At 39.1% G+C, this 26,266-nt stretch overlaps 1 protein-coding gene across 4 annotated transcripts in view; it reads left to right on the plus strand.

The window, feature by feature from the left end:
- UNKL (unk like zinc finger) overlaps positions 1-21,469 on the plus strand; it is a 47,103-nt gene extending 25,634 nt beyond the window's left edge. For 2 of the 4 annotated variants that reach the window (XM_074158379.1, XM_074158380.1), the window contains exons 9-15: positions 6,901-6,963; positions 8,410-8,575; positions 15,185-15,277; positions 16,423-16,653; positions 17,330-17,532; positions 18,367-18,621; positions 19,919-21,469. In XM_074158379.1, the coding sequence (XP_074014480.1) occupies positions 6,901-6,963; positions 8,410-8,575; positions 15,185-15,277; positions 16,423-16,653; positions 17,330-17,532; positions 18,367-18,621; positions 19,919-20,074 (1,167 nt within the window). In that variant the 3' untranslated portion in view covers positions 20,075-21,469. Of the gene's footprint in view, positions 1-4,568; positions 4,758-6,900; positions 6,964-8,409; positions 8,576-15,184; positions 15,278-16,422; positions 16,654-17,329; positions 17,533-18,366; positions 18,622-19,918 lie in introns of all 4 variants that reach the window. The other 2 variants (XM_074158378.1, XM_074158381.1) reach the window with 2 other exon arrangements.
- Positions 21,470-26,266: the final 4,797 nt, after the last annotated feature.

The raw sequence follows: 26,266 nt of genomic DNA on the forward strand, positions 1-26,266 counted from the left end.
AAATGTTATTGGAAGAATGAGTCCATTAAGATTCTGTATGGCCCAGGGGAGGCTGTATAACTGTTGTAAATATAGATCCTTCTTATCTCACCTATACTGTATTCTTATGTCCTCATCTAAGTTGCCTTGTCAATTGGACTGTCATCAGTCATTCCCCTGCCGTATCTTTCCTTAACATGTCAGTCAGGAAATAATCTACTCTTCAGTCTTTGTTGGTAAATGTGAGCTCAGTTTCCGTGAAGAGCTTCTACATCTATGTTTCTTTACCTCTATGTTCTGCCTTCTTGTTTGAAGCATCTAACATTATACTTTTGTCAGTCCCTTCACCTGATCTTTGAAAGTACTGTTTTTCTCCAGTCTGTCTTTGCGGTTCCCTTTGCTTTATACTCCACCAGTTGTATCATCTAAATATACTTAACCTCCACAGTGCAGTTTACCCAATGTGATACAGTATTTCCCTTAATCGTAACTTTTCATTTCAATTAGTACTATTTGTTTTTACACACTTGCCATCACCTCTCATCTTTCTTTTTGTTGTGGTGTTCTACCAAATTCCAGGCTGGCTTTCTTGGCAGACCTATTTTTTCTCATATTGCATCAGAGCTGTGAAGTGCCTCGAGTAAGATTTGGAGTCTTTGTATGCATTGTAGCAACAAATTCACTCATACTTTCCCCAGTCTTATGTGTCTTCTTTAGGAACTGCATTTACACCACCAGCTTTTACTTTCAGCTCTTACTGCTTGTTCTTAACCATTACTACTGTTTTGTGCTCTGTTCGGTGTCATCCAATTGCCAGAAGGAACACTCCTTTTTACTCATTCTCCTACTGCTTCTTTTTTTTGTGATATAAATTTATTTTCTTTCAGTCTTTATTTATCTTTAAGAGGGTCTTCCTTATCATTTCTTCTGTTGCTCTGGTAAAATTCATGTATCTAAACTCTGTTATGGAAAATTATAGTAGACCAGGTTTCTTGAATATTTCTGTGCATACAAGTCTTGAAATAGCTTGATCCATACCTCAGATACGTTGCTTGCAGCGTTTAAACTTTGATGCCCTACTTGGTTAATAATGTTGGTTATGTTACTTTTTTTTTTCATGTTTACTCATATTTCCATTACCCCTTGGATGTCCTTCCATGACTCTTCAGCTATGTAATGTTTCATAATCCAATATGTTATGGACCCCTTTCCCTCAGTCACTTTTGCTACCCATCCCCTTCCTCGGTTACCTTTGCTGAAATAATCTCTCGGGCATGCAGTCTTCTGCATCCCATACATAAGCATCATTCTCAGCCTTAAGCTTCTGCCTCACCTGAACTTCATCCCTTCATTTCATCTGTTCTCATTTATATCCTGCATATTTATTGCAATGTAACGTACCCAAATGGTGCTCTCCTGTGTCTGTTTTTCTCATAGTGCCATGAGAGTTGGATTAATGAGGCTGTCTCGGTGTGTGCAGCCATAGTCATAGTAGCTGCTTTACATGCTTTCTCTAGCTGGTTGATGAGCTTTGCAGTGTTGTTACATAAATAAAAAATGCGTATTCTTTTGAGCAGCTTTTCAACCAAAAAATATCAAGAATCTTATCACCTCTTCTTAAAACACGCTCAGCTCATGCTTTATGATTATGCTGCTGATCTTCTCCATACATCAGATCTCTGTGTTGCTGGTACCTAACTGCAGTGTATCTAGTGAGGTGATGATACAGAGCAAAAGCCTAGCTGTATGATAAAATTTATCTGTAAATACTGTTCATGTTTGTGGCACTGCAAAATTAATAGGAAAACTTGCTGTTTGTTCTGGAGATGAAATAGGAGATACATCAATTATAGAATATTTATGTTAGCCCTTCTAGACTCAGAGCAATAAATAGTAGTTTCCTTTTGAAGAGTAAAGGGGTAGAAATGTTATGATGTCATGTTGAAGGCTTCCTCCAAAGTTGAGGCAACTGTGTGAATTCTAGCTTCTGTTGTTTGTGCACCTCTCTTAACAAGGAAGAAAAAGCCTTAAAAAAGACTCTTCAGAGACTAAGACCAAAAGCCTAAATATGAATGTAATTAGCTAACACTGCCTGCATTTTAGGGGGTTGAGCGATTGTTTTAGTTTAGTTTTTCAGAGCAAAACTACACAAAATTGTAGCATTAGCAAAAGCTCATAATGCTTACAGCTCTATATATGTTAATGCCACCATTGCTACCTACTGTAACAAGAAGGATCACGAGTGGCACCTTATGTTCTTACCTAATGGTTTACCTACCTGATGTCATCAGATCTTGCCTAGTAGATCTGTTCCTCAGGCTCCGTACGAAGGGCATCCTTCCCCACTTATGGCTGTTGTTGGCAGGTAGTCCTCCAGGAAGGTAATCCATAGTGGCCATCTTCCCTCCTCGCTCTTCCCCTGGTCTTCATTAGGTCACATTTTAATGGAGCAGCCATGGGATACACCTTCCTGTGGAGGTAAAATACTCTGTTGCCTGCCTAACTGAAAGAGTGGATGTGAAATATGCATCTGAGAAACGTTCTGTCCAGATTAGGGAACTCATCCTTAATTGAGTCAGTCAGTAGCTTATCTAAATTAGTCTCTTTCTTCAGGTATTAGTCTGCCTTTGCTGTCTAGTTATTTTACCTTACATATTTGTCTGCTGCATTAAGCAGCCTTGTGCTACCAGAAGTATGCTTTAAGTGTACTTACAAGATGTAACTATGTTATCAATAAAAAGTTTTCAAATTTTTTTTTTGAAATGCTGAATACCTCAGCATGTTTTTATTGACCTAAAAAAGAATGTTTTTTTAAATTTCACTGAAGAGCAGTGGGTTTTTTCCTGGCAGTGTCCTTTTATTTTGCTTTTCTCTCTAACGTAAAGAAAGGATTTCAGTATTTTAGAGCTGAAAAAACGTGCAAACTTAGCATTGCCATGCACAGGGGTATTCCTCAGTTTTGGGTTTAGACTAAATGGTAGCAGAAAGAGAAAAGTTGCATATTGTAACAAGGTTGTGGTCAAAACGTGATTTTTCAGCCTTTGACTTTAGAAGGACTCTTGTCTTGATACAGCTTGGCTATCAATTTAATTATTTTTGCTGTAATGCCCACTCTTCTACTTCTGTCAGCTCTCAGGGTGTATGTACCTTTCAGACGTTTCTTCACCTTGTGTAGAGAAGCTGTCTTTGGATTTCAGAAGCCATCTAATTACAGAACTCTACACAGATAAGGTTCATGATGGGAGATTTTCTGTAGGGATAGGCATAAGTGAATGTGTAGGTAATAATCTTCAGAGAGTGTAAGGCTTATATTTGTTGGGGGCATTTTTTTTTTGGTCCAGGGTTAAGACCTCGTCTAGGTTCATGTCTGCTTTACCTGATTTACAGGAATTTGAATCTGAAGTTCCTGCTGCTCAGGAGGGAGATTTTGAGATTATACTATTCTGGGGAGAGAGGTATCTCCTCTTAAAATCCTGGTTTGCTTAATTTACTTTCACATTCTTTGGAGCACAGAGTAAAATTAAGATTTAGAGTTAACCCTAAATTGAGAGTTTAACAGTAAGCTATATAGTTATTCTTGTCTAGTCTGTCTGATTCAGTGTGTATTTTATATTTAAACAAACCAAAGCAACTTTGGCAGAATTTCACTCCATTATTGTATTGACTAGTTCAGTTCCTTGAGAGCTAGCAGATTCTGTTCCCAAACGAGCACAGAAGGGATTGAAATGTGAGTCATCACCAAGTGCTCTCTAGACATAAATGTAGGATACAACTTTTTCCATACTGCCCTTGTGAGTCTAGTTGTAAATCTAGTTTAAGAAAATTGAACAGTCTACTTAAAAAATGTGGAAACAAGCAATGCCTGCAATTCCACTTCAACTATTATGATAGGATGCTGGCACCTGAGTTCATAAATTTCAGGTTGTTCAGAATTGTATTTCTAGCAAAAAAATTGTCCAGGCCTACTTACAGATTCTACCTTCAGCTTAAACCTTTTACTTTATTAAAATATTAATTTATTAATCAATAATCATTTTAATATTTAAGAATCTCAGAAAACAGCCTTTCAAGATTTACAAACAAGCATTGAGATGCTTTTTGCCAAGATTTTACATGTCTTTATCTTTTTGAACTGCTTGGCTTGATCCAGATGAGCTCTTTCAGAAGAGTGAAATGTTGTGTAATGCTTGCATTAAACTGTAAATTAAGAAATATGTGAATGAATGGAAATCAGGGTTGTCAGAAAGCAAGTATTCCTTTATTGTCAGTTAATATCCATTAACTAGAGTGATCTCCACCTGTGATTCATTTTGTGTGTAGGGACCAAACAAGGCTTTATTCTGGTGTGTACAAACACATCTCCTTTTGAAATCTGTATATGTAAAATATCTCTATGGTACTTTTTTCATCTGCTACTTTTTTAAGCTAATACCAAAGATATATACAAATATACCAAAGTTAGTTTTGTGTATACGTAAGACTGAAATTAATTTATAATTTCAACTGACTGTGTTACAGAGGGAGACTATAGCTGTAAACATAAAAAAATACCATAGAGGATACTAGACACTGTTTTCTGTTTTCTACAGATTTGCTGTTCTTCAAGTCCAACTGTAACATCAAGTTCTGGTAGCAGTAGTTCTTTGTCACCCCTTGGACCTCTTTGTAGACAGAGATCATTAGCAAATGGCATTTTGTGTTCCGAGTCTAACACATCAGGTGTTTCTTCACCAACATCTAGCTATCCAAAAGCACCAGGCTTTGAACGAGAAGATCAGGTAGGTGAATAATATGGGTTTAGAATTACAAATGTAATCTTAAGTTAAATTGGATTCAGCAGAAAATGTTGTCTGCCTTGTATATCAGCACTGATTTAGAACACAGAGTTTGGAACTCTCTTATTTAGTGACCTAAACTGCATCAAATTGCTTTAGGGTTGTCACAGGTCGAGAACACTCCTGCAAACAGTCACTGCAGCTCAGCTGACGTGCAGTGAATTCTAACCTGCACAAATGTTGTGATTGTCATTTTGAGCCCGTGTTGCCAAGAACAGAGCAAGATAAGAATGGGAAAAAAAATCATAACTAGACTTGGTAGGATCCAGTTTTGATTATTGTTGAAAATTGAGAGTGAAAAGATGCATTAATTTCTGGCAATTGATATTGTTTATCAGTTCCAATCTTTGATTGATTTCAGCCTGTTTCTTTTCCCACCTGCAGCTGCCTCTCTCCTTGGACAAGTGCATTGCTGAGACAGACATAGGTGATAAAATATAACAAGCCTCTTGAAGAGAGAGGCGTCTGTAGCATTAGCGGTGAGAGTGGTTGAGATTGAAGTCGATGAGGAGTTATAATCCATTAGTCAGGGGGTGAGGAGAAAACAGGCAACGCTAGAGACTGTTGGGAGAAGGGAAGACTGCTGTTTTTCAGGGATGTGAAACAGCTCTGTTGGCCTGCGAGAAAAAAGCTGAAAGCTCAGGATTTGCCTGTTAAAGTTAATTTTTTTTTCTCACTCTATTATAATACTGATTATGCTTCTGAATTGTCAGAAAGGAACTGTTTAAAAAAATGAGCTCCAATGGCACATAAAAATAAGCTGCAGCCAAGCTGATCAGCCTTCTTGCAAAGCTGTGACTCGGCAGAATTGATTTCTGTAACCTGAGATGTACAGAGAAGTGCAGAAGTAAAAGATGGAAAAAGAATGAAAGGAAGGAAGGTGGGTTTTGAAATGGTAACTTCTTGTAGGTGCTGGCAAGATCAGCACCTACAACTTTAAAGTTCTCCAGGCAGGATTGCTTTCTTACATGTAGGTGTTCAGAGAGACTATAGGTTAGAGAGCTGGTCATGGTGACAGGAAAGATTTCCATCTCCCATCATAGGGATCAAGTGATCATTGATCAAATGTCACAGAAACGAGGCACTTCCAGTATCAAATGGCTGCTTTCTGGGCAGGAGGCAGCAATAATTGAGAAATGATGCAACCATTGGTGAAGATCTATTTTGCTGGTTTGGTGACAATTAGTGAATAATGTGCTACTACAAAGAATGTGCCTCAGTGTCAGGAACGTCATGTGCTTGCCTTTTAGTGACCACATTGTACCTGTCTAGCAAGAAAGCAGTGATGGACTTCGCAATTGATAAAAAAGTGTCTAGAGTGGTGGGGAGTTGTTACTGCTAGGGCGTTCTCAGTACAGGACAGATCAGGAATCTCCCAAAGGAAACAAGGAACAGGCACAACAGGACTGCTCAAAGGCAGCAGAAAGAACCATTTTCTTCTAAGGCAGCAGCACCTTTTAGCATTCACTGCAATTCAGGAAAGTCACTGAAAATTACTGGCCTGAAAAGAACAGAGATCCTTTGATCCTGCTCTGCAAGAACACAGCGGGCAAAGGGAAATTGCTTAAAATTCCCTTTTGTTTATGTATGTCTCACTTGTTTCAAAAGTTACCTTATTATTAAATAGTGTTCAAAGAAAATCTGCCCTTATTTTTGAATTTTTTTTTTGATTATTTGTAGCATGATCACTTTAAGGGAAAATCTAGGCATTTCCACTCAAACTTTTGGCTCCCTCAGGCTTCTATCCCACCAGCCTCTTGGAGAAGTATTCCCCAGCTGGTGAGCATTTGGGACATGTTATTTCTGTCACAGCCTAGTGCTAAAATTGTTACTCAGTTTTTGGACCAGAATTATTTTGCATGTGCTCTATTATGCACATAAGTGGAACAATTGCAACCGCTGTTCCTTTTCCATGTAGATTTACTTTAAGCATTAAAATTTAATTATCCATATAGGTCTGCAGAGAGGGGAATGAAGTCAACCTATTGAAGGTACCATTACAGAGATGCCACTGACCCTTCATAAACTACTAATATATGCAATGACTCTTTAAGTTCATATATTTCAGAGATTTTAATTCTTTCAGGCAAAACATCGAAGCTTCCCAGCTGAGAATCAGCAGAAAATAAATGAGCAAGACAACAAGCAGGTATTGCCAAAAGCTAAACGCTGTACATATTTTGTCCTTTTTGATAATTTATTAATGTGGTATTAAAGTTATGCGGCACTTTACAACATAGTCTAAGGAAAATTTGTGCTCACTGACAGGACAAGAGGCAGTGGGCACAAACTGAAACAAAGGAGGTTCTGTCTAAATGTATGGAAATGCTTTTCTACTGTGTGTGTGAGACCGAGCATTGGAACAGGTTGCCCAGAAAGGTTGTGGAGTCTCCCTCCTTAGGGTTATGGGAGAGCTGTCTGGATGTGGTCCTGGGCAGCCGGCTCTAGGTTCTGTGGAAACGTACAATAGATGTGTGCTGCAAGGAGTAACAGGGATGACTAGAACATGAGGCACTTTGAGGACGCTTTTGATTATAGCAAGTCCATGGCAGAGTTTTCACAGTGAATTTTTGGACTAACTTGATTTGAGGATGGCTTGATAAAATTTAAGGAAGGCCAGAAGGAAGATGACAATACAATTGTTCAAGCGTCAGATGCTCAAAACTACAAAAATGGTTAAACTGACAGGGAAGAGGGCATAGCTTTGACCTCTCATGAAGGTATATCCATCAGGTGTTAGAGGTCATTCCATATACACAAAGGAGTTTAAAACTTTGCCAGCTTTGCACTGCTAGAACAAGAACCCTGATGCTTTGTTAATGACAATGATCAAGATAAATGAGAACAGAAGTTTAACATTTGCCATTCGTGCAGCCACACAGGAGTGTATAATCTAAAGTGAATCTAAAAGGAATTAATATACTGGAAACCAAGTCCGTGTAGATTTTGTGAAGTTATTTTCCAGTTTAGAATATTACTTGGTTCCATTTTGTTCACATTTCTGACATTTTATAATTTAAATGTGTGAATTGTATGAAAAAACTGTTCAGCTAGAAAGAAGTAGCGCAGGTACAAGTCATTATATAGCATGATACGTGTGCAGTGCAGTCATGCTTCTCAGCTACATAAACTGAAGATCAGTTTATGCACCAATTGCATTTAGATTAAATGAGAAAATTTATGGATCAAAAAAATAATATAGACTACAATTTGCATATGAATGCATAATGAATGGTATATTTCCTCAATAAGTATTTTCCTTTTGAAAAGCAGCATCAAACTCCAGCTAACTAATTACATTTGTAGAGCTTATTTGCAATACCTTATTATTTAAATACTTTTTTTTCTGAAAGCATAATTCCTTCCTGTGGCCGACCTCATGATGGCCAGCCACATTGGAGAAATGCATTTGCTAGTAAATAAGGAAAATTACCCTAATCTCTTGATTCAGAGAATTTTTCTGGATTTCTGTGTTTGCATTAAAATAACTATTTTAAAAAATACATTCTGTTTATTTTAGATGTTTGTACATACATCTGTGTAAGTGTATTTGTGTGTATATACATACGTTGTTTGTTTGGGCTTTTTTTAACAGAACCATCTCAGTGTTTTTTCAGCAGTTAACCCACTTGCTTCAAGTATAACTTCCAGTCTGGCCTCCAGCGTTGGATCAGATAGTTCCTCTCCTACAACTGTCTCTGCTATCAGTGCCAAAGCTCTCCCATTCTATTCTGGCAGTAACACAGTTGAATCAGTAGTAGGTAAGTCTTAACGCTTAATCTCTGATTGTACCATGTTTTGTTGCATTATTCAAGTTCTTCTTATTTCAACGTAGGTTAAAAGAACTTATTGGTAAAGACAGTAAGGTACACACCTGGTTTATTGTATGTAATTAAAAGCAATATCTGAAATTTAATTTAAATGTTTTCACCCAAAATAATTATTTTTCACAAAATCTCCCATGTGAGCATAGGGATGAGTGAATGGGACATTTAAACTGGAATTTTGGCATTGGTATTGGCCAGTGATACAAAAAAAAAGGGGTGAAACCTGCACAGTGCAACCCACTGTTGCTGGAAGTAAAAGTACTGTCTCCTCATCTTCTGTTGGTGGGCTGAGGAGATTTGGCTTCTTTTTTTTTAATGCTACCGTAGCAGGTGCAATTACCGATTTTGCTGTGTTCACATGAAAATGGGGGATTTTTCTTTGGCTGACTGCATATTCTCCAGTCTGGTTATTTGTATGTTCAAGGACAAAATCTTTTGTTCACACTATGTGGGCCGGATCTGAAAGGACACAAAAAGGAGGAGCCCTTGGTTTATGGGTGCACAAGACAGATTCTAGAAAATACTCACTTCCAAAATTTCTGTCATTAGCCCCGAGCCTTTCTCATGCTTCCAACCAGTGAGGCTGTTTTATGTGCAAAGTGGTAAAAAAAAAAAATTCAGTAATACTTAGAAACTGGGAACTTTGAAACTGGTCATGGTACTCCTGCTGTGGTCTCACAGGTGCTGGGTAGAGAGGAATAATCACTTCCCCCAACCTGCTGGCTATACTTTTGCTAATGCAGGCCAATATGCTGTTAGCTTTTATTGCCACAGAACATGCTGAATTCAGAAATTTCAGCATTCAATTCTGAATTTCATCAGAATTCCCAGTACTTTTTCTGGAATGTTGCTTTCTGATCATTCGGCCCCCAGCCTGCGCTGTTGCAAGGGATTATTCTGTCCCAGGTGCAGCATTATTGTATTTGCCTTTGTGGAACTTCAAGAGGTTTCTGTTCTCTAGCCTTTTGAGATCCCTCTAAACGTCAGTCCTGGCATCACGTGTATCAGCTGCTCCCCTTAATTTAGTGTTATCCACAGACTCCTTGAAATCTGTGGCACTTTTGCACGGAATGTGGTTTATTCAGGAGGCTGTGGCAGGGAATGTCGTGGTTTGAAAGATGCTGCATTTCACATTCTGTGGTGTAAGTCACGTGAGCAGGGAGTTGCTGTGATTAGCTGGGGCACTTGAAGCTTTCTGTGTTTAAATCGATGTGTAGCAGCGACCAGGAGACTGCAGGCAGTGAGTCAGCACTTCAGCATGGTAAGTTAGGCATTCGCTCTTTTAATTTTTTTAGGAAAGAAATCTATGCAGAAGATTAAATGATAGATCTTTTTCTGCAGTCTCACAAGTGTCTAGCTTGCTTTCTATAAAGGCTTGTTTGATGATCTGTGTGTTAGAAAAGAAAATAAATTTTAAATTCTTATTAAATTTCAGAACTAGAATGAGTAGAATTTTAGGTTTTGTTCTCTGCAAGTAATATAATTTCATCAGCTTACAGTTAATATTTTAAGATATACTATGGAATGAAATCACATTTTTGTCAGGATAAACATTGCTTCTGGGATAAGTAGAGGCTAGTTGGCTGTAACAAGTTACTAATGTAACAATAAAAACCACCGTCTAATTTCTGTATATGAGATGAGGTGCTAATTCAGTATAATTTTTAAAACATGATATGCTAAACAAGTATTGCAAAGTCATTTAAGCAGCTATGTTTCCCATGACCCAGTGTGATTACATTATTGAGCATAAGAGACTTTTGATTCCTCTGAGTTAGAATATGCCTCTGCTTTTCTACAGATGATTTTCTGAACCAGTTTTCAGCATGCTATGTTTGTTAACAGAAAATGAAGTGTAAAGTACATGTCTCATGTATGTATAAGTTAGTGTACTTTATGATAACTGTGTAGATCTTGGGTTTTTTTCCTTAAAAGAATTTCATAGATACATAAATTCTTTTTTCCGAGTTCTGCTTCATGGATATGCAGGATGGCATTGAAAATAAAGTGCTGCACGTAATCTGAATAGAGCAGAAAATTAAGACGTTATTGTAGAACAGAAAATAAATACATAGTGTTCTTGTAGGATATGGTAGATTGAAGAATCATTAAAAAAAGAGGAATAGAAAAAGAGCTGCAGCAAGGGAAGGGACTGGGTGATTATAGGAAAAGGGGATGAATGGATTTGGGTAAAGGATTAGGGGAAATGCAGGACAAATTAGCAGGGGACTGAGGAGGCTTTGTCAGACAGTGGGGGCTGTAGCCCTTTCTGTGGCCCTTTATCTTGATCTCACAGGGAGCTCCAAGCCCTCTCTGCTCCCTGAGTAATAGGTCCCAAGAGCTGGGGAGGAGAAGAGTGCAGGGCAGCTGGGAATAAGCATACCGATTAGACAGAGCTAGTATTTAGCATTGAGGCTTGGACAGGATGTTGAAAACTGAGGAATGATGGAGTGGAAGAAGGTATATTGCTGCAGTCTGCTTCTGTCAGAGTCAAGGGAGATTGGTTGAGTTGTCTGGTTTTGTTCTGGTAAAAAAAAAAAAAGAAAGAAGCATAATCTGAGAACATAAAGGCTGCAGGGTATTTGAAGTCCTGAAAAATTAAAAAAAAAAAAAAAAAAAAGAAAATATTTTTGAAGAGAATAGAGAAATTAGGTAAGCAAAGTGTCAAAGGAGACAGATTTGGAGAGGAATAAATAGGAATGGGCAGCACTGAAGGGAAACGACTCAAGTGGTAGTAGGGAGAAGGTGGGACCTTAAACATTAGGGGACATCTGCCAGCCTATTGTCTATGTTAGGTTCTGGGTGGGCCTCCCCTGGGAATGTTTTGGTTCCTTCCCTGCTTTCCATTGGATGTTCAAGCCTGGGGATGTTGCCTGTCTGGGAGACTTGCCATTCAAGGAAAATTGGTCTCTCCTTTTGCTTCCCATATATGTTGTGATCTTAAGATGCTGTCTGTGTTCTCTCCAAGCACTCTGCTGACTTTCTACCATGTGAAGTGGAATCTGAGAGAGACAGAAGGTATCAGAAATTGAGCTTCAAAGTCTAGATTAAAAACTGTAAGGAGATGTGTCAGTCCTTCTTGTGGTAGGGGAAGTGGCAGAATGAGTTAAGGCCTCACACAAGGAGAACAAGACAGGTTAGTGATTTAGTAAGGGTGCAGGCTTAAATTCAATCTGCTGTTTGAGCAGTAGGATTTCTGTCAGCATCACTGCATTCTGCTCCTGCTTGTCGTACTTGCGCAGCAACATACTGAGCCAGACACTGCAAATAGCTTCAAATATTAATAATATCTGGGTGATGTGGGGAATTGCAAGAGGTTGAAAAAAACCATTTTGTTTTCCTGTTTAAAGATAACAATGGTGCTAATAATGGGATTTTAAAGCCTCTCTTTTCATGCTTGAGAGAATTTTGAATTTTTTGAAAGAAAGGGGAACAGCTTCACTTGGTGAAAGTGAGAGCGATCTCTCAGAATATCCTGCAGCATAGTGATGAGAGGTTTGCTCTCACAGGTGTATGGTGGTTTTGCAAAGGATGTTGAGGCAGGTTCACACATGTGACGATTTATTAGTGAGTTGCATAGCTGATGGCACATTATGGTGAAAATTATTTCCAGATAAATACAAAAACATAAGAAAAGAGAGAGAGAAGAAAGGGAAGGAGAAAACTGTCCCAGCAGCCAGGTGGGAAAAGCAATGACAGGCAGAGCAGACGAGCATCCTCTCTTGGGCATCCTCTCCAGTGCAGTGTCTGGTTCTCTCCCACATAATACTTTTCCCATATTAAGTGTATTAACTATAGTTTTCCTCAAGACTGTCCCAAACTCCTTATGGCTCTTCCTGCTTATGATGTTATTAGTGTTAATTGGAGCACATGCTGGTCGGTGGATGTGTGCTAATTGGTTGTTGAGCGGTGTCCAAAGATATTACTGGGTCCCTCTAATACAAATGAAAAATTATAATCAGGAGCAAAGAGGAGAAAGGAAGCATGATTCTCACACCAGTGGCAGGTGCCAGATAGTGACCGTAACAAGATGGTGAGCATGAGAACAAGCGAGGAAGCACATAGCCCCAGAGGCTCTGGAAGGTGGTGCTGGAGCCGGTGGGTGAAAGGCAAGGTGGGCAGGGGAAAGTGTTGGAGATGAAAGGCCCTTACTTGTGTAAAGGCACAGGTAGGGGAGGCACAGTGCAGCAATGGGGATCCCAAACCTGGTGTGGAAGAGGGGCTTTTATTCTGGGTTTCAGACAGCACTTGTGGCCACTCTAAGCCTTGAGTCATCAAGTGAAAGGAGGCCCTCTCTCCGCTCCTTACTGTAATGTATAGAAGGACTGGCTTAGGCACCTCTCTCCGATAGAAGGTTATCACTGGAAAACTTGGAAAAGCTAGGGTGTAGCCCTTCAGGCCAAAATGATGATGCAGAGAGAGCTTCCTCCCTGTGACTGTTGGACACCAAGCTGCTTTGTTGTACTGCGGAAAGATAAGGAGTATTGTTTGGGCACAACTCCGTACTAATAAAGTTGTCTTGCTTTTGAGACGAAGACTAGTCACTTCACAAAGAGTTTTGAGACTCGGGTATCTTTGTCGTGAGCATCATTGTATAGTATGTGAAGTTTATCTCTTGGCTGGTAGCTTGTTCTGGCCAGCTTAGGCTGCTTCCTGCTGGGGACCCTTCTGTGCATCCTACTTGAGCAACAGATGTCATCTACCTGGACTTATGCAAAGCATTTGACACTGTCCCACACAACATCCTGGTCTCAAAATTGGAAACTCATGGATTCGATGGATGGACCACTCAGTGGATAAGGAACTGGCTGTATGGCCGCACTCAAAGGGTTGTGGTCAGCGGCTCAATGTCTAAGTGGCGGCCAGTGATGAGTGGTGTTCCTCTGGGGTCGGTACTGGGACCAGTGCTGTTCAACATCTTTGTCGGAGACATGGACAGTGGGATAGAGTGCACCCTCAGCAAGTTTGCCGACAACACCAAGCTCGGTGGCATGGTTGACATGCTGGAGGGAAGGGATGCCATCCAGAGGGACCTGGACAGGATTGAGAGGTGGGCTTGTGCAAACCGCATGAAGTTCAACCAAGCCAAGTGCAGGGTCCTGCACCTGGGATGTGGCAATCCCAGGCAAAAATGCAGGTTGGGCGGAGAATGGCTGGAGAGCAGCCCTGAGGAGAAGGACTTGGGGGTACTCGTGGATGAGAAGCTCAACATGAGCCAGCAGTGCGCACTGGCAGCCCAGAAAGCCGGCTGCATCCTGGGCTGCATCAAAAGAAGTGTGGCCAGCAGGTCACAGGAGGTGATTCTACCCCTCTTCTGCATTTGTGAGACCCCCACCTGGAATACTGTGTCCAGCTCTGGAGTCCTCAACACAGGAAGGACATGGACCTGTTGGAATAGGTCCATTGGAGGGCCATGAAGATGATCAGAGGGATGGAGTACCTCCCCTATGAAGACAGGCTGAGAGAGCTGGGGTTGTTCAGCCTGGAGAAGAGAAGGCTCCGGGGAGACCTTATAGCAGCCTTCCAATAGCTGAAGGGAGCCTACAGGAAAGCCGGAGAGGACTCTTTGTCAGGAGATGTAATGACAGGACAAGGGGTAATGGTTTTAAATTGGAAGAGGGGAAATTTAGATTAGATACCAGAAAGAAATTCTTTACTGTGAGGGTGGTGAGATACTGGAACAGGTTGCCCAGAGAAGTTGTGGATGCCCCATCCCTGGAAGTGTTTAAGGCCAGGCTGGATGGGGCTTTGAGCAACTTGGTCTAGTGGGAGGTGTCCCTGCCCATGGTGGGGGGGTTGGAACTTGATGATCTTTAAGGTCCCTTCCAACTCTAACCATTCTGTGATTCTCCTTCTAGGTGTGTAACTCCATTCACGTATCACCTGGAGCTCCGAGACTGTGCAGCCCATTATACAGCCTCGGCAACATGAGAGAGTGCCTACACATAACAGCACTGCACTCATCTCACATTCATGATCCAAATGAGTCAATTTCTAATCTTTAGCACTTTTACAACTGTCTAGTACTTCTGCCAAAGATTTTCTGCAGGTTACAGTGCCTAATGTTTAGGATTAGGCTATGAGAGAGGAATCAGTCTAATTCCAGAGGGATCAAGAGATCCCTTTTGGACCTTCTGTGAACTTTTACACAAGCCAGTGTGTCTTTTATTTTTGTTCGTTCCTTTTCAGCTTATTTAGGCTTTATGTGAGTTTTCAGTAATGATTTTCAATGTAAACCTAAACATTCTTCATAAAGGTGATCACTATCACTGACTACAGTGACTGGGATAATCACTTTGCCTACCTGTAAAATCAGTATTTATCCAGACTTCTCCCCAGCTTAAAGAGCTGCAATACTCTATATATGAGTTTTCCCTTTTCGAAAATACCGTGTCTGTAGTGTGCTTAAGATTATGACCTAGATGTGAAAGGCCTGTGATGGAAGCACTAACAAAAATAGTCAAAGTTTCCTCATTACAGCCATCATGATAGTTTTATGGATAATTCAAGGATAATTCATTGATACAATGTTTTGCTTAACAGGTTCTGCTTTAGATCTGCATTTTAATGATGTGAACGTCGCATCCATAGATAGAGAATTAGAAGATCAAGAAGGCAGTGACCTTGGATTAGCAAGTAAGAGGTCCAATTTGTAAAACTACACTCATTTAAAATATCCTTCTTTCTTACCTTCCCAAACTTTCACTCATCGAATAGTTACAGACAGCAAAGACTTTGAAAAAAAAGTCCTCAGTTTTGTTCCAGCTGTTTAACTTTGTGGTGTAAAGGGATCGCACCGCTGTCATCCTGTCTGTATTTTGCAAAGGATCAGTCTAGTAAATGTTATTTGTTTTTGTTTTAACATGCTTAATGACATGGGCTGAAGGGCAGAGGAGTTGATGGAAGGACTTATGCGCGCTCACAGGAAGGCATTAGTTCCCACATGCTGGGTGCTGTGAAGTCTGGCAGCAGCCAGTCTGTGCTGTGGGGACTGACAGCACTTCCATGGTTAGGTGGTTCCTGAGAGGGAGAAGTGGGGACAATTCCTGAGGAGAAAGAGCTCGCAACGTTTAGGACTTTAATACTTGCAAATTAGAGACTTAATCTTTCTATGAACCTGGAAGGAGCAATTTAGTTGAAGGTCTGCTGGGAAGTATTCATCCTTCATACAGACCTGGAAAGAAACTGATAATGTGTGTGTGCTTTCAAATTTATTTGACTAAATTATTATTAATTTTTACTTTGTTTCAAACTCAGTTTTCATATAGCATTAAGTACATTTGACATTTAACATGTGCTGAACAAAAGAAAAAGTGTGTAAAGTCTGATTGTTATGCTTGTATGATTTTCAGGGTATGTATGTCACTTGCTTAACTCTAGTTTATATATTAAAATTAAAACCAAATTTTTCTTAATCCTTTAAGTTTCAGTTTCTCCACTTGCACTAGTTGTTGGCTGTAAAAATGAGTAAGTTGAATAGCTTGATCTGAAAAGTGTTTTCTCTTTCTTTGTAGCTGCAGATGAGGCCACTGCTGCGTAAAGCTACAAATTCAGTTTTCAGGCACTTGGAAAACTACTTTCAAGTGTTCAATTTAAAAAATATTTTTGCAATAGGAGATAAATAAAACTTTGAGGTCTTTTAATGGAAGGTATTTGAATATATGATTTAATTTACATTTGATACGTTTTTCAGAAAAATACTTACAGAGAGCTGTGTGCTGCTTTGGAACAAATGGTATTTTTTTTTTTTTTCTTTTTTCTCTTCCCTAACGCATACATAGGTCAAAGACTACTGGGAAGTTCAGCACCTGTCAATATTCCAGGCTCTCTTGTTCGTTCCTCATCTTTACATTCATCATCATCCCTTTCAACCTCTCCGCTCAGTTCTCTTTCACAATCGCTGTCTCAGTCTTTCGTTTCATCCACTGGGGCTCCTCACCACCAGCAGCCTCAGCCTTTGAAGACAGACCATAGTATGTTGGGCACCTCGGCCTCCTCGCACAACTCTCTGGGTAAGTTGAAGGCTGCACTTTGACTATTGTAAGAGGGAACTCGGTGGTAGGTAAGAAATGCTCAGTTCAAGGCTTTACCTGTGGTTTATGACTTATCCGGACAGCAAAGCCTCGCTATTGTAATCGATGACACTACTGATAATGGAGTTATAGGTAGTATGTGGGAGAAAGTTCAAGGAGTGAATTTCCATTCGTAGTGAAGGGAAAAAAAAGAATTCTTGGAAGAGGAGATATTTGCAGAGACGTTTGAAAGGAGTGAAATACAGCAGTTGGCATACAGGCAGCAGGAATGCATTTTAGCTGCAGCCTTTTGCTAAAGGAAAATACAAAACAGAGAAAGAAGAAAAATTAAAATGATGTATGAGCTGCTGGGAACAAAGCTTTTTCTATATAAATGAATTCCCACTCTTCCTTCTCCTCTTGTGGACTGTTCTGTCTTTTATTAAAAGCAGCAGGAAAAAAAAAAAACATGTGGTAAGTCTCTTGAATTGTTCTAAATACTGTAAACATTTTCCAAACTGTCACATTTCTGAAGGCAGTGAAATAATGTTATGAGTCTTGCAGATAAACATATAAATTTTGTGTATGTATGTGGCATGTGTTTTGTTCTGCCTGTGAAACATCCTGCAGCAGGGTGTGCAGAAAGATTATTTTTTCTACCTTTATTTTATTACAGGTTTAAATGGTGTTACAGGGAGCATTTGGGACTTTGTAACTGGGAGTTTCTCTCCTAGTCCATCCCCAGTACTAAGTAGTGGCACGACTCCCTCAATAAGTTCAAACACCAGTGGGAACGAACTAACTCGAGTTAGACAGGAACTTGATGATGCCAAGAGAAAACTAAAACAATGGGAAGAATCTTGGCAACAAGTAAAACAGGTATGCAAATGTATGGTAATATTAATTTATTTATTTTTAACAAAGAAGCAGCTCCTGCTGCTTTTCCTTCTTACACATCTTCTTATCCTTGGACCCAGAGTTTTATTGCAGTCTGTCAAAGGAATGTTTTTTCCATCTTCAAAATGAGCTGGCAGCATAAAGGAAACTGAGCTTTTTAAAGGGCAGCTCATTTTCTGAATGCTGATCTGCCTCTCTATACCGGGACACTTGCACATATTCAGGATAGGGCTGAACAGCATCAAGTATCTTGATGTTTAAGTAGCTAAAGACATACATTCCCTCCCGTAGCCCTTGCAGATGATAAGCACGCAGTAGCAGCAGCGGCTCGGCAGCTGCTGGGTTGTGTAGTGCCCCTGGGCAGCAGCCTGCCAGCTCAGCCCTCACACCAAGGCTGTCTGTAACTGCCAGCCTCGTGTATTTTCTGTAGTCCTTTCCTTCCCCTCGCGTTGCGCTCTCTCTGATGAGGCGTAGCTAAGTAGCTGTACTAGATTTTTTTATAGTTTTCAGTGTCTCTTGACATTAAATTATGAATTTAACATTTTAAATATGTTCCATTTATAGAGGTCTGAAAAGGCTTCTGGTTGTTTACAGACAAGTAACAGTGACATAACTAAAAATTACATTAAGGCAAAACAAGAACAGTTGTTAATTAGAAGGTAGGATAAGTAGGGAGAAGCATTAAATTGACAGTAAATGCACTGTTATGTCTGAAATCAGAGATTACCTGCATCTTTGAAGGCTTTTGAATTTGCTCTTCTGTTGTTAATCTAAAAAAAATATATTTTTTATGTTCTGGAACGCTCTTTCTCCCAGGCATGTGATGCATGGCAGAAAGAGGCTCAAGAAGCAAAAGAACGTGCAAACGTCGCAGACGCGGACAAACAACTCGCTCTTCAGAAGAAGGAGGAAGTGGAAAATAAATTGAAAAAGCTGAAGGCGCAATTAGCTGCTTGTCTATCTACTGCATTACCCTATATGAAAAACTATGGCGATATAGAAAAGATATCCTTGCCAAAGCTCCGTTCCTTGCAAAATCGGCTGCACTTAGATTTAGAAACAATAGATGAGGTGAGTTTCTTCATCTGCATAACTATTTTTGATTAACTGAAACTGGCAGCTCAGTAACCTTCAATGACATATTTATGCCAGGTTTCATTTCAAAGTGTTAAGTCTTTCTTTCTGGAATAGAGGATGGGTCAGGTTTCTCAGCCTAATGGATTCTTCTAAGTTTCTGATCAGCTATCAGAACAAATTACAAGTGATTAACAAGAATTCTTGGGGGAATTGAAAATAAAATACTTAAAGCCAGTTTTTACACCCAATGTTTTGGGCACTACCTAAATAAATGAAAACAGGTACATGCTTTTCACTTGTTTAGAAGGTAGGTGGTGAGGCTCCCTGCTAGGAGTCTGTGTAGTCAGAGAGGCCAGTACAGACTCGGAGTAGAGAGTAATTAACATCAGAAGGGTCCTCTGGAGATCATCCAGTCCAACCCCCTGTGCAAAGCAGAGTCAGCTCAAGCAGGTTGCTCAGGGCCTTGCCCAGTAGTGCTTCGAGTATTTCCAAGCATGGAGAGTCCACCACCTCTGTGGGAAACCTTTTCCAGTGTTTGACCAGCTTCGCAGTAAGAAAAGTTTTTTCTTATGTCTATGTGGAATTTTCTGTATTTTAATTTGTGCCCTTTGCCTCCTCTTTCACTGGATACCTCCAAGAAGACTCTGTCCCTATCTTACTCCCTCCCATCAGGTATTTATACACACCAATAAGATGTCATCTCTTCTCAAGGCTAAATGATCCCAGCTCTTTCAGCCTCTCCTCGTATGTCAGATGCTTTCATCCCTCGATCACCTTTGGGTGATAATTGCTGTATTTCACCTTCTCTCAAATCCAGACTCAGTTTCTGCCAAAACTGAGGATGCTCTTTTGCTGCCAGAGGGAGGGCATTTCTCAGGGCTCTCACAGCTGGGACTATCAGGTGTCACTCCTCTGAGCACACCAAGGGAGATAATAACGACCATGCACTGCTCCACTTATTATTGCATCACTTATTTTGTATAGTCCATTATTATTTATTATTATTCATTATTAATTTCTTCCATTACTGTTCTATTAAACTGTCTTTATCTCAACCCACAAGTTTTTTCTCTTTTTCCTCCCTCTTCTCCCTACCAGGGAGCAAGTGAACACACGGCTGCGTGGTCCTAGTTGCCGGGTGGCCAGTTAAACCACGACACTGTCATACAAAAACATTGTCCTTTGTGTTGCTAAATTAGAAGTTTATTTGGAACAGCTAGACGTAAATCTGCTAGAATGCAACTGTGTATTTTTGGAATAGTTTTTACTGAGTGCAATAATCTTTTTACAGGTGATTTTTCAGCTTCAGTCAAAGAAGTGTATCGTGTGTCAGGAAGGTGATCGTAGCATCATCCTGAATCCATGTCAACACTATGTACTCTGTGATCACTGTGCAGCTGCACAAGAAGAATGTCCCTGCTGCAAGAAAAAAAATAATCTGTGGTAACATATAGGCATAGTACTCATATCATGTTCATGAATTAAATAATTTTATGGGTTTGTATTTTGTATAAGAATTATATCACTCATAATTAATCCATTTAATAGTGCTAGACTGATTTCCGTTTTGATGTGAGAAACTTAGTTGCTTTAAGATAAGAGAATAAGGCTTGTTCACCTCTACATATCAACTTCAGTCATTTGCTGAGGTTCTGTAGTCTCAAGGTTCTTTCATTCCCCCCCCAATCCCATCGCAGCCTTTTCTGACTTCCACCTACATTCCTAGTGCACAAGCTACTTAGGTTCATTTGCACTGTAATCACTTTGTATAAATCTTACCATAATGCCTGAATGAAGTGTTTATACCTGTTATTTTCATTAACAGAAGATGGATACGTAGCTGCAGTTAACTACACACTCGAGGACAAACGGCCTCCGTGGCCACGTCCGGTGTGTGTGGAACGCCAGAGCCAGTATTTCGGAATCGGTCTAACACTATGTTTACTTGGATGTTTGGAAAAACTCTTGATTAATATAAAAGCACTTTTTAATTATTGTGTTTTGTTAGAAGATATGTTGTAAATTGCTTCAAGCTGCTTTCTAGGTCTTATGTTTATTTTTTAATACGCAATAATATGATGTGTTATATGTGTACTGTGAATTTAAGATATTTCACATGGTTTTACTGTTAAATCACAATATGATTAAATAGAAATGACAACTTACCTAGTTTTTTTACAATTTATAAGTTAACTGTTACTGTAGTATTTATAAATGTACCAGCAGAGACAAAACCAGTGAGGCATATATGCTTTCATATTCAAATTTCAATGTTTTCAACTTTGTGAAACAGATCAGTTTTAGTAAACAACTGTGCATTTGTGTATTTCCCTCAGTTTGGATGTTTGTTAGTCTTAAAGTTTTTGTACATCTCCTAACCTGTGTGGTACTCATCGGGAGCAGATATGATATATATAATATTACCAAGTGCCTATGCCCAATATCCTATAAAATGGCAGAAGACATAAAAAAAGAATTTTGCAAATAATTTCTATTGCTTAATTTTGTATTGAACAATTTGACAATAACTAGAATACATCTCTTGCTTTTATAAATATTTAAAAATACATTTTTTTCGGTAATGAAGTAACGCATGTTTGAAAGGAGCTACAAAATTATTTGAGTATGAAATCAGGCAGCGGCACTTTTGACACAGTGATTCTTTTAAAAGGTGGTAATATCCTTACTTCATCCTGGTAGTTGGGAACATGCAATTCAGGAGAAGTTAATTACTGCATGTTAACACTGTATATTTTTACTTTTCTTACCTGGAATAATTGCCTGCATTACTCCTTTTTCTGTTTACTTCAGGTGTGACACTAGTACAACTTCAATTGAAATGACCTACTACTGTGTTACATGAGTTGTGTCTCCGTATTGCTGTAGTCAGTACAGAAGTGAGTTCACTCAGGCAGCACAGAGTTCATCTACTTAAAGCTCACTCACGTGAAAACAAACCCCAAGATGGACAGTGAAGTTCTGTTGTCAAAATAGAGCTTTTAGAACTGTGTCAGCATTAAATAAAGGGCCCAAGCCAATAGTACTGAAATCACTATTTCCTTTGGGTTTTAGCGTTCTCTGTACAAAGGCTTGAGTTAGTTCTCACAGAAACGTGCAATGATTTTTTGCTAAATGTACAGATTTGTCGCTGCTTTCCTAAGACATGTCAATCTGCAGGAAGGTTGGAGACCTTTTGGGAAGGAAGAACTAGGATAAAATACTAAATACATTTCTACTTGCTTCTGTTTCAAAATTTTGTCTGAAGATCACTTTAAAGACCAAAGTTGGGTTTAATAATGTGATTTTGTTGACTTTAACACAGTTTCTCTAAAACATTTGTACTGAGAAAAGTATAAAATTGGACTGCATTCGCACTTTCAAATACACTTTTCTGTCCTAAAATAAGATACTGCCATTTAAAACATATAGCCAGCTTTGGACTTTTTTGAAAAGGAGCTTGGATCACCAAGTTTGGCTGTAGGTATTAATGTATTTTTTTGCATCTGTGCAGTCTATGACAAAGACTGATTTTTTTTTTTTTTGGAACTTTAACAGCATTTTGGACTAAAGCAAACTTAGCTATATAAGGGTTTGTTTTTTGTTTTTTCTTTTTAACAGTGAGCGAATCAAAGAATAATGTGTAATTAGAGTTTGAAATTATGTTACAGTACTTTTCAAACAAGCAGTTATTTTGGACACGTTTACTAATATTTATCTAGTGTGGAACAGAATTCTGCGACCGTTGTGCTCACAAAAATGGTTAGAAATATCTTAGTGAAAATTTTTGCTTTGGTATTTTAGAAGAAACGAGCTTAGGCCACACGGTGCTGCCCATATGCAGCTTCGTGACATTTGTTACCCGTGAGATACAGAAGCGTGGTTTTGTGCCGTCTTGTCAAAGGTTATAGTTCTTCATGTGTATTTTAGCGCACTTGCCTGTGTCCTAGGGCTATTTTTTTAATTGTAGTAACAGGCGATTTTCCTAATCTCGCGACACCAACAAAAAAGGAATGTAAACAGCACTTGCGGTGTGAATTGTCACATTGACATTCATAGTTTATATGTGCTGCATTTTTCTAGGAAATAAACTAATATGTTTAGTCTGTTGCTTTTTAAAGTTGTATGTTTTGTGTTTTACAGTGATGGATTTTGAAAATAATGTGTGTCCTATAGAAATATCAGTACTGAAAATTTTGCAGGTGTTCCCTGTAAGTTTCTTTGGTGCTGAATTACAGACACATTTAAAAACTATCAACAAACCCTTTTGTGGAGAAGGAAAAACACATACCAAAGAAACAGACCTAGGGGTGAAATTCTGGGACTGGGCAGCTTGCTATAATTACAGACGAATCCTTAGGTAATCACTTGAACCGTCATCACACACAGCAGTCATATGAAAATAATGCAGTTGTTCTTCACAGAATTCTTTTTGTGAGGAATTACAAGCAGGTTTTCTCTATCTTATTAAAGCAAGTCAACTGCAAATACAAATAAATACCTAATTTTACAGCAGTACTTTACAATGGAGGACAATAAAATACATGCAGTTGACTAGAGACGACTGTTTGGGAGAAGTCAGAAGTGAAAGCTGACCTCTGTGAGTATTCGTCCTTGTGCTATATACACTGTCTAGAAACTGGATACGTTAATATTATATTTTAGCAAGACTTACAATGTGGTAATTTGCTGAAGTCACAAAATACATAAAAGCAAACTAAATAGATTTTCAAGATTCAGTTTGGTATTTGACAAAGTTCTGTGTTAATTTATGTAAGAATATAATTTTTAATGTGAATGCCATTATGTTGTCACAATTATTTTAGCCTGGGGAATAATAGATTAAAATTGTGATTTCTCAGGGTTTTACAGTTAGGAGCTGTAATTTAACCAGAAGTACGCTAATTACAGATAGATCCCAAGCTGCATGTTATAGGCTTCTTACTAGTCTTCTTTGAATAGCAGATTATTAAGGACATACTTGTTTTGTTCTATATTGCCATTCGGAGTATCCTAGTATTAAATATAGGTAGTACTATTATTACTGTCACACTATGCTTGTGTAACTGTGGTCATCATCAGACCCAAAATAAATACAGAATTTTTACTCATATTAATTTATGGAAGCCGTTAATGTTTTGAGTGTACAGACAGAAATGATTTTGTGAATGAGATTGTTCTTAATACAAAACATATTATTTATAATGCATACTCATTTACTTGTAGTGAACTGTTTAAAATTGTTAACACTTGTTAAAACTTTTCTACACTATAGCATTTATGCAATGGTTTACAGAAGTCATGGAATTATTTTTATTACCAACATGGAAATAAAATTTTGATCTTTATTTCTGAGCTATACTGTGTTTAGAGACTCAAAAAATTACAGATAGATACATTTTCGTCTGCAATCTAATTATGGCAATCCCAATCATTTCAGGGTTTCAACCACTGGGATTGGCGTTTACTGGTTCAGAGGAGAAAGAGCTCTAACTGTGCTAGAAACGGATTCAGCAGAATGGTCTACAAGACAGAGGCTGTCAAAGTAATTAAAACTTAATCACTTTTCCATTCCATTCTTCTCTGTACCGTGTCCTAAGAACATACAAGGCGTCCTACTGGGCTGGAGCCATCATCCTAAGTCTACACCGCTATTCTGTCCCTTACAGTGGCAACAGGAGATGCCGTTTAGGAAGAGCACACAAGTCTCTCCTCTTTCCCTCCCTCTGGGATCCTCCGGTGTCAGGGATGTTAGAAACTGCAGCTGATTTAGACTCACCTTAGACAAGATGGCAGCTTTGTACCTTCATAAGATGCAGGGAATGTGACAGCGTACAGGAGTGAGGATGTGGATTCACCAAGGGTTTCTGGAGCTTCTTGTCCTGTCATACACATCCCTCCTGGTAATGCCCAAGACTCTTCCAGACTTTTTGTTTTCCCCAGCAGACACTGCACATCCTGCCAGGCAAGTAAATTAAAGCCGGTTACTAAAACGTAATGCAGGCCTTGCATGAGAATTTCAATAATGAGGGTGAGGACAGAGTGATGGGACCAATCCCAACAAGGTAGAAGGGACAGACAGACACATGTAGTGACATTCCCACGTAGCCTGGTGACAAAGCTGCAGCGCCTCATGCCTTACGGCCCTCCACTTGCCTCCCCGTACACCCCCAGGCCTTGCCCTTGCCCTGCAGGACGCACCATTGGGTCCCCCTTTGCTTTCAGACTTTTTAGACTGTATTTTCTTCATTTGTACTTTCTACGGATCAAATAAAAAATTAAATGCAGTATGAGAAATGAAATGTGCTGTTCAAATGTGACAAAAATAAAACTCCTAAGGATGGCTGCTGGTAGGCAGTTCATATCCAAGAAAACATAATTTTAGGTACTGGCATACTCTTTTTGGATGTGGAATGCAAAGGAAAAAAAGGTTTCGGAATACCCTCAGATTGTGAGCTAAAGGAAGGGGAAGGAGAGCTTAGTTTGGAGGAGACAGGAAGGAAGACAAGAAATAGGAGAGTTTAGTAAAAGAAGAAATAAAAGAAATACCCCAGTGATTTACCAGAGAGGAAGAAAAATCAAGCACCTCCAAAACCCACCTCCCAGAGTCTGAAGGGGTATATATTGTTTTCTGCTTTTCTAAAGTAAAATGCAGCATCAACAGCTGATCTACATTTATTGTTTTGCCTGATTTGTTCACAGACTGATTCATCTCTGCAGAGAAACTACATGTAGTTTCATGACTTCAGTGAAATTCTCTGTGTGTATATGCAAATACACACCGGTATTCTATCTAGACAATTCTACGGTTGTCTATCAGCTTATTTGTTCCCCACTCTGTATTTATAGTGGGTATGCGTTACTTTTCCAGTTGCTCCATTTAGCAAGAAAACTTGCCTACCAGAAGGTCCTGTGTCTTGTTGATATGTGTTATGAGCAATCCATCATGTGGTCCTACATCAGATATAGTAAAAATCTTGCCACAGTGGATGATCACCCCATACACTGGATTTCGTGGTCACCCTATAAGACAATAAGTTTTATGGGATGACTTCATTACCCATAATATTTCTGTATTGTCATAAAGTCTTTACAATTTTTTTCTGTAGGAGCTGCTTTATACCTTGACATATGTTTACACATTCCAAATATTTTGAAGCGACATCGTACATAGTTTATATGAGCTACAGTTACTTACTCTATGTATGGAGTCCCAACAAGAAGTTGTAACAGTAACCTTACCCAGCTGTCTCCAAAACCTGATCATTGTCCAACAACTGTGCCATTTTCCTGATGTGCGCATCCATTATATGAATGGACTTAGCCTTGTTAAAAAAAAGAGAAAAGACAAAGTATTAAGAGTTAAAAGGTTAAATCCTCAGCAATATACACTATTAAAAAAGGTATTACTATTGTCAGCAATTATACGACAATTACATTGCATGTGGGACAACAGCAAACTAAAAAATAACTGCAAAGAGAAGTTGCAATTATCCATCTATAGAAAACATTTAGGAATTATTCTGCAGGTTACTTGTTAAGGGATTTTATGCCGTGATTATAGGTATGTACAGCTGCTGGGAGACAAAGATTAACCAAAGGAAAACCCGGAGCTGCGGGGCTGAGTGTGAGCCATGGCGGG

Source organism: Numenius arquata, chromosome 14 (genome assembly GCF_964106895.1).
Source record: "Numenius arquata chromosome 14, bNumArq3.hap1.1, whole genome shotgun sequence".
Taxonomy (NCBI): Eukaryota; Metazoa; Chordata; class Aves; order Charadriiformes; family Scolopacidae; genus Numenius; species Numenius arquata.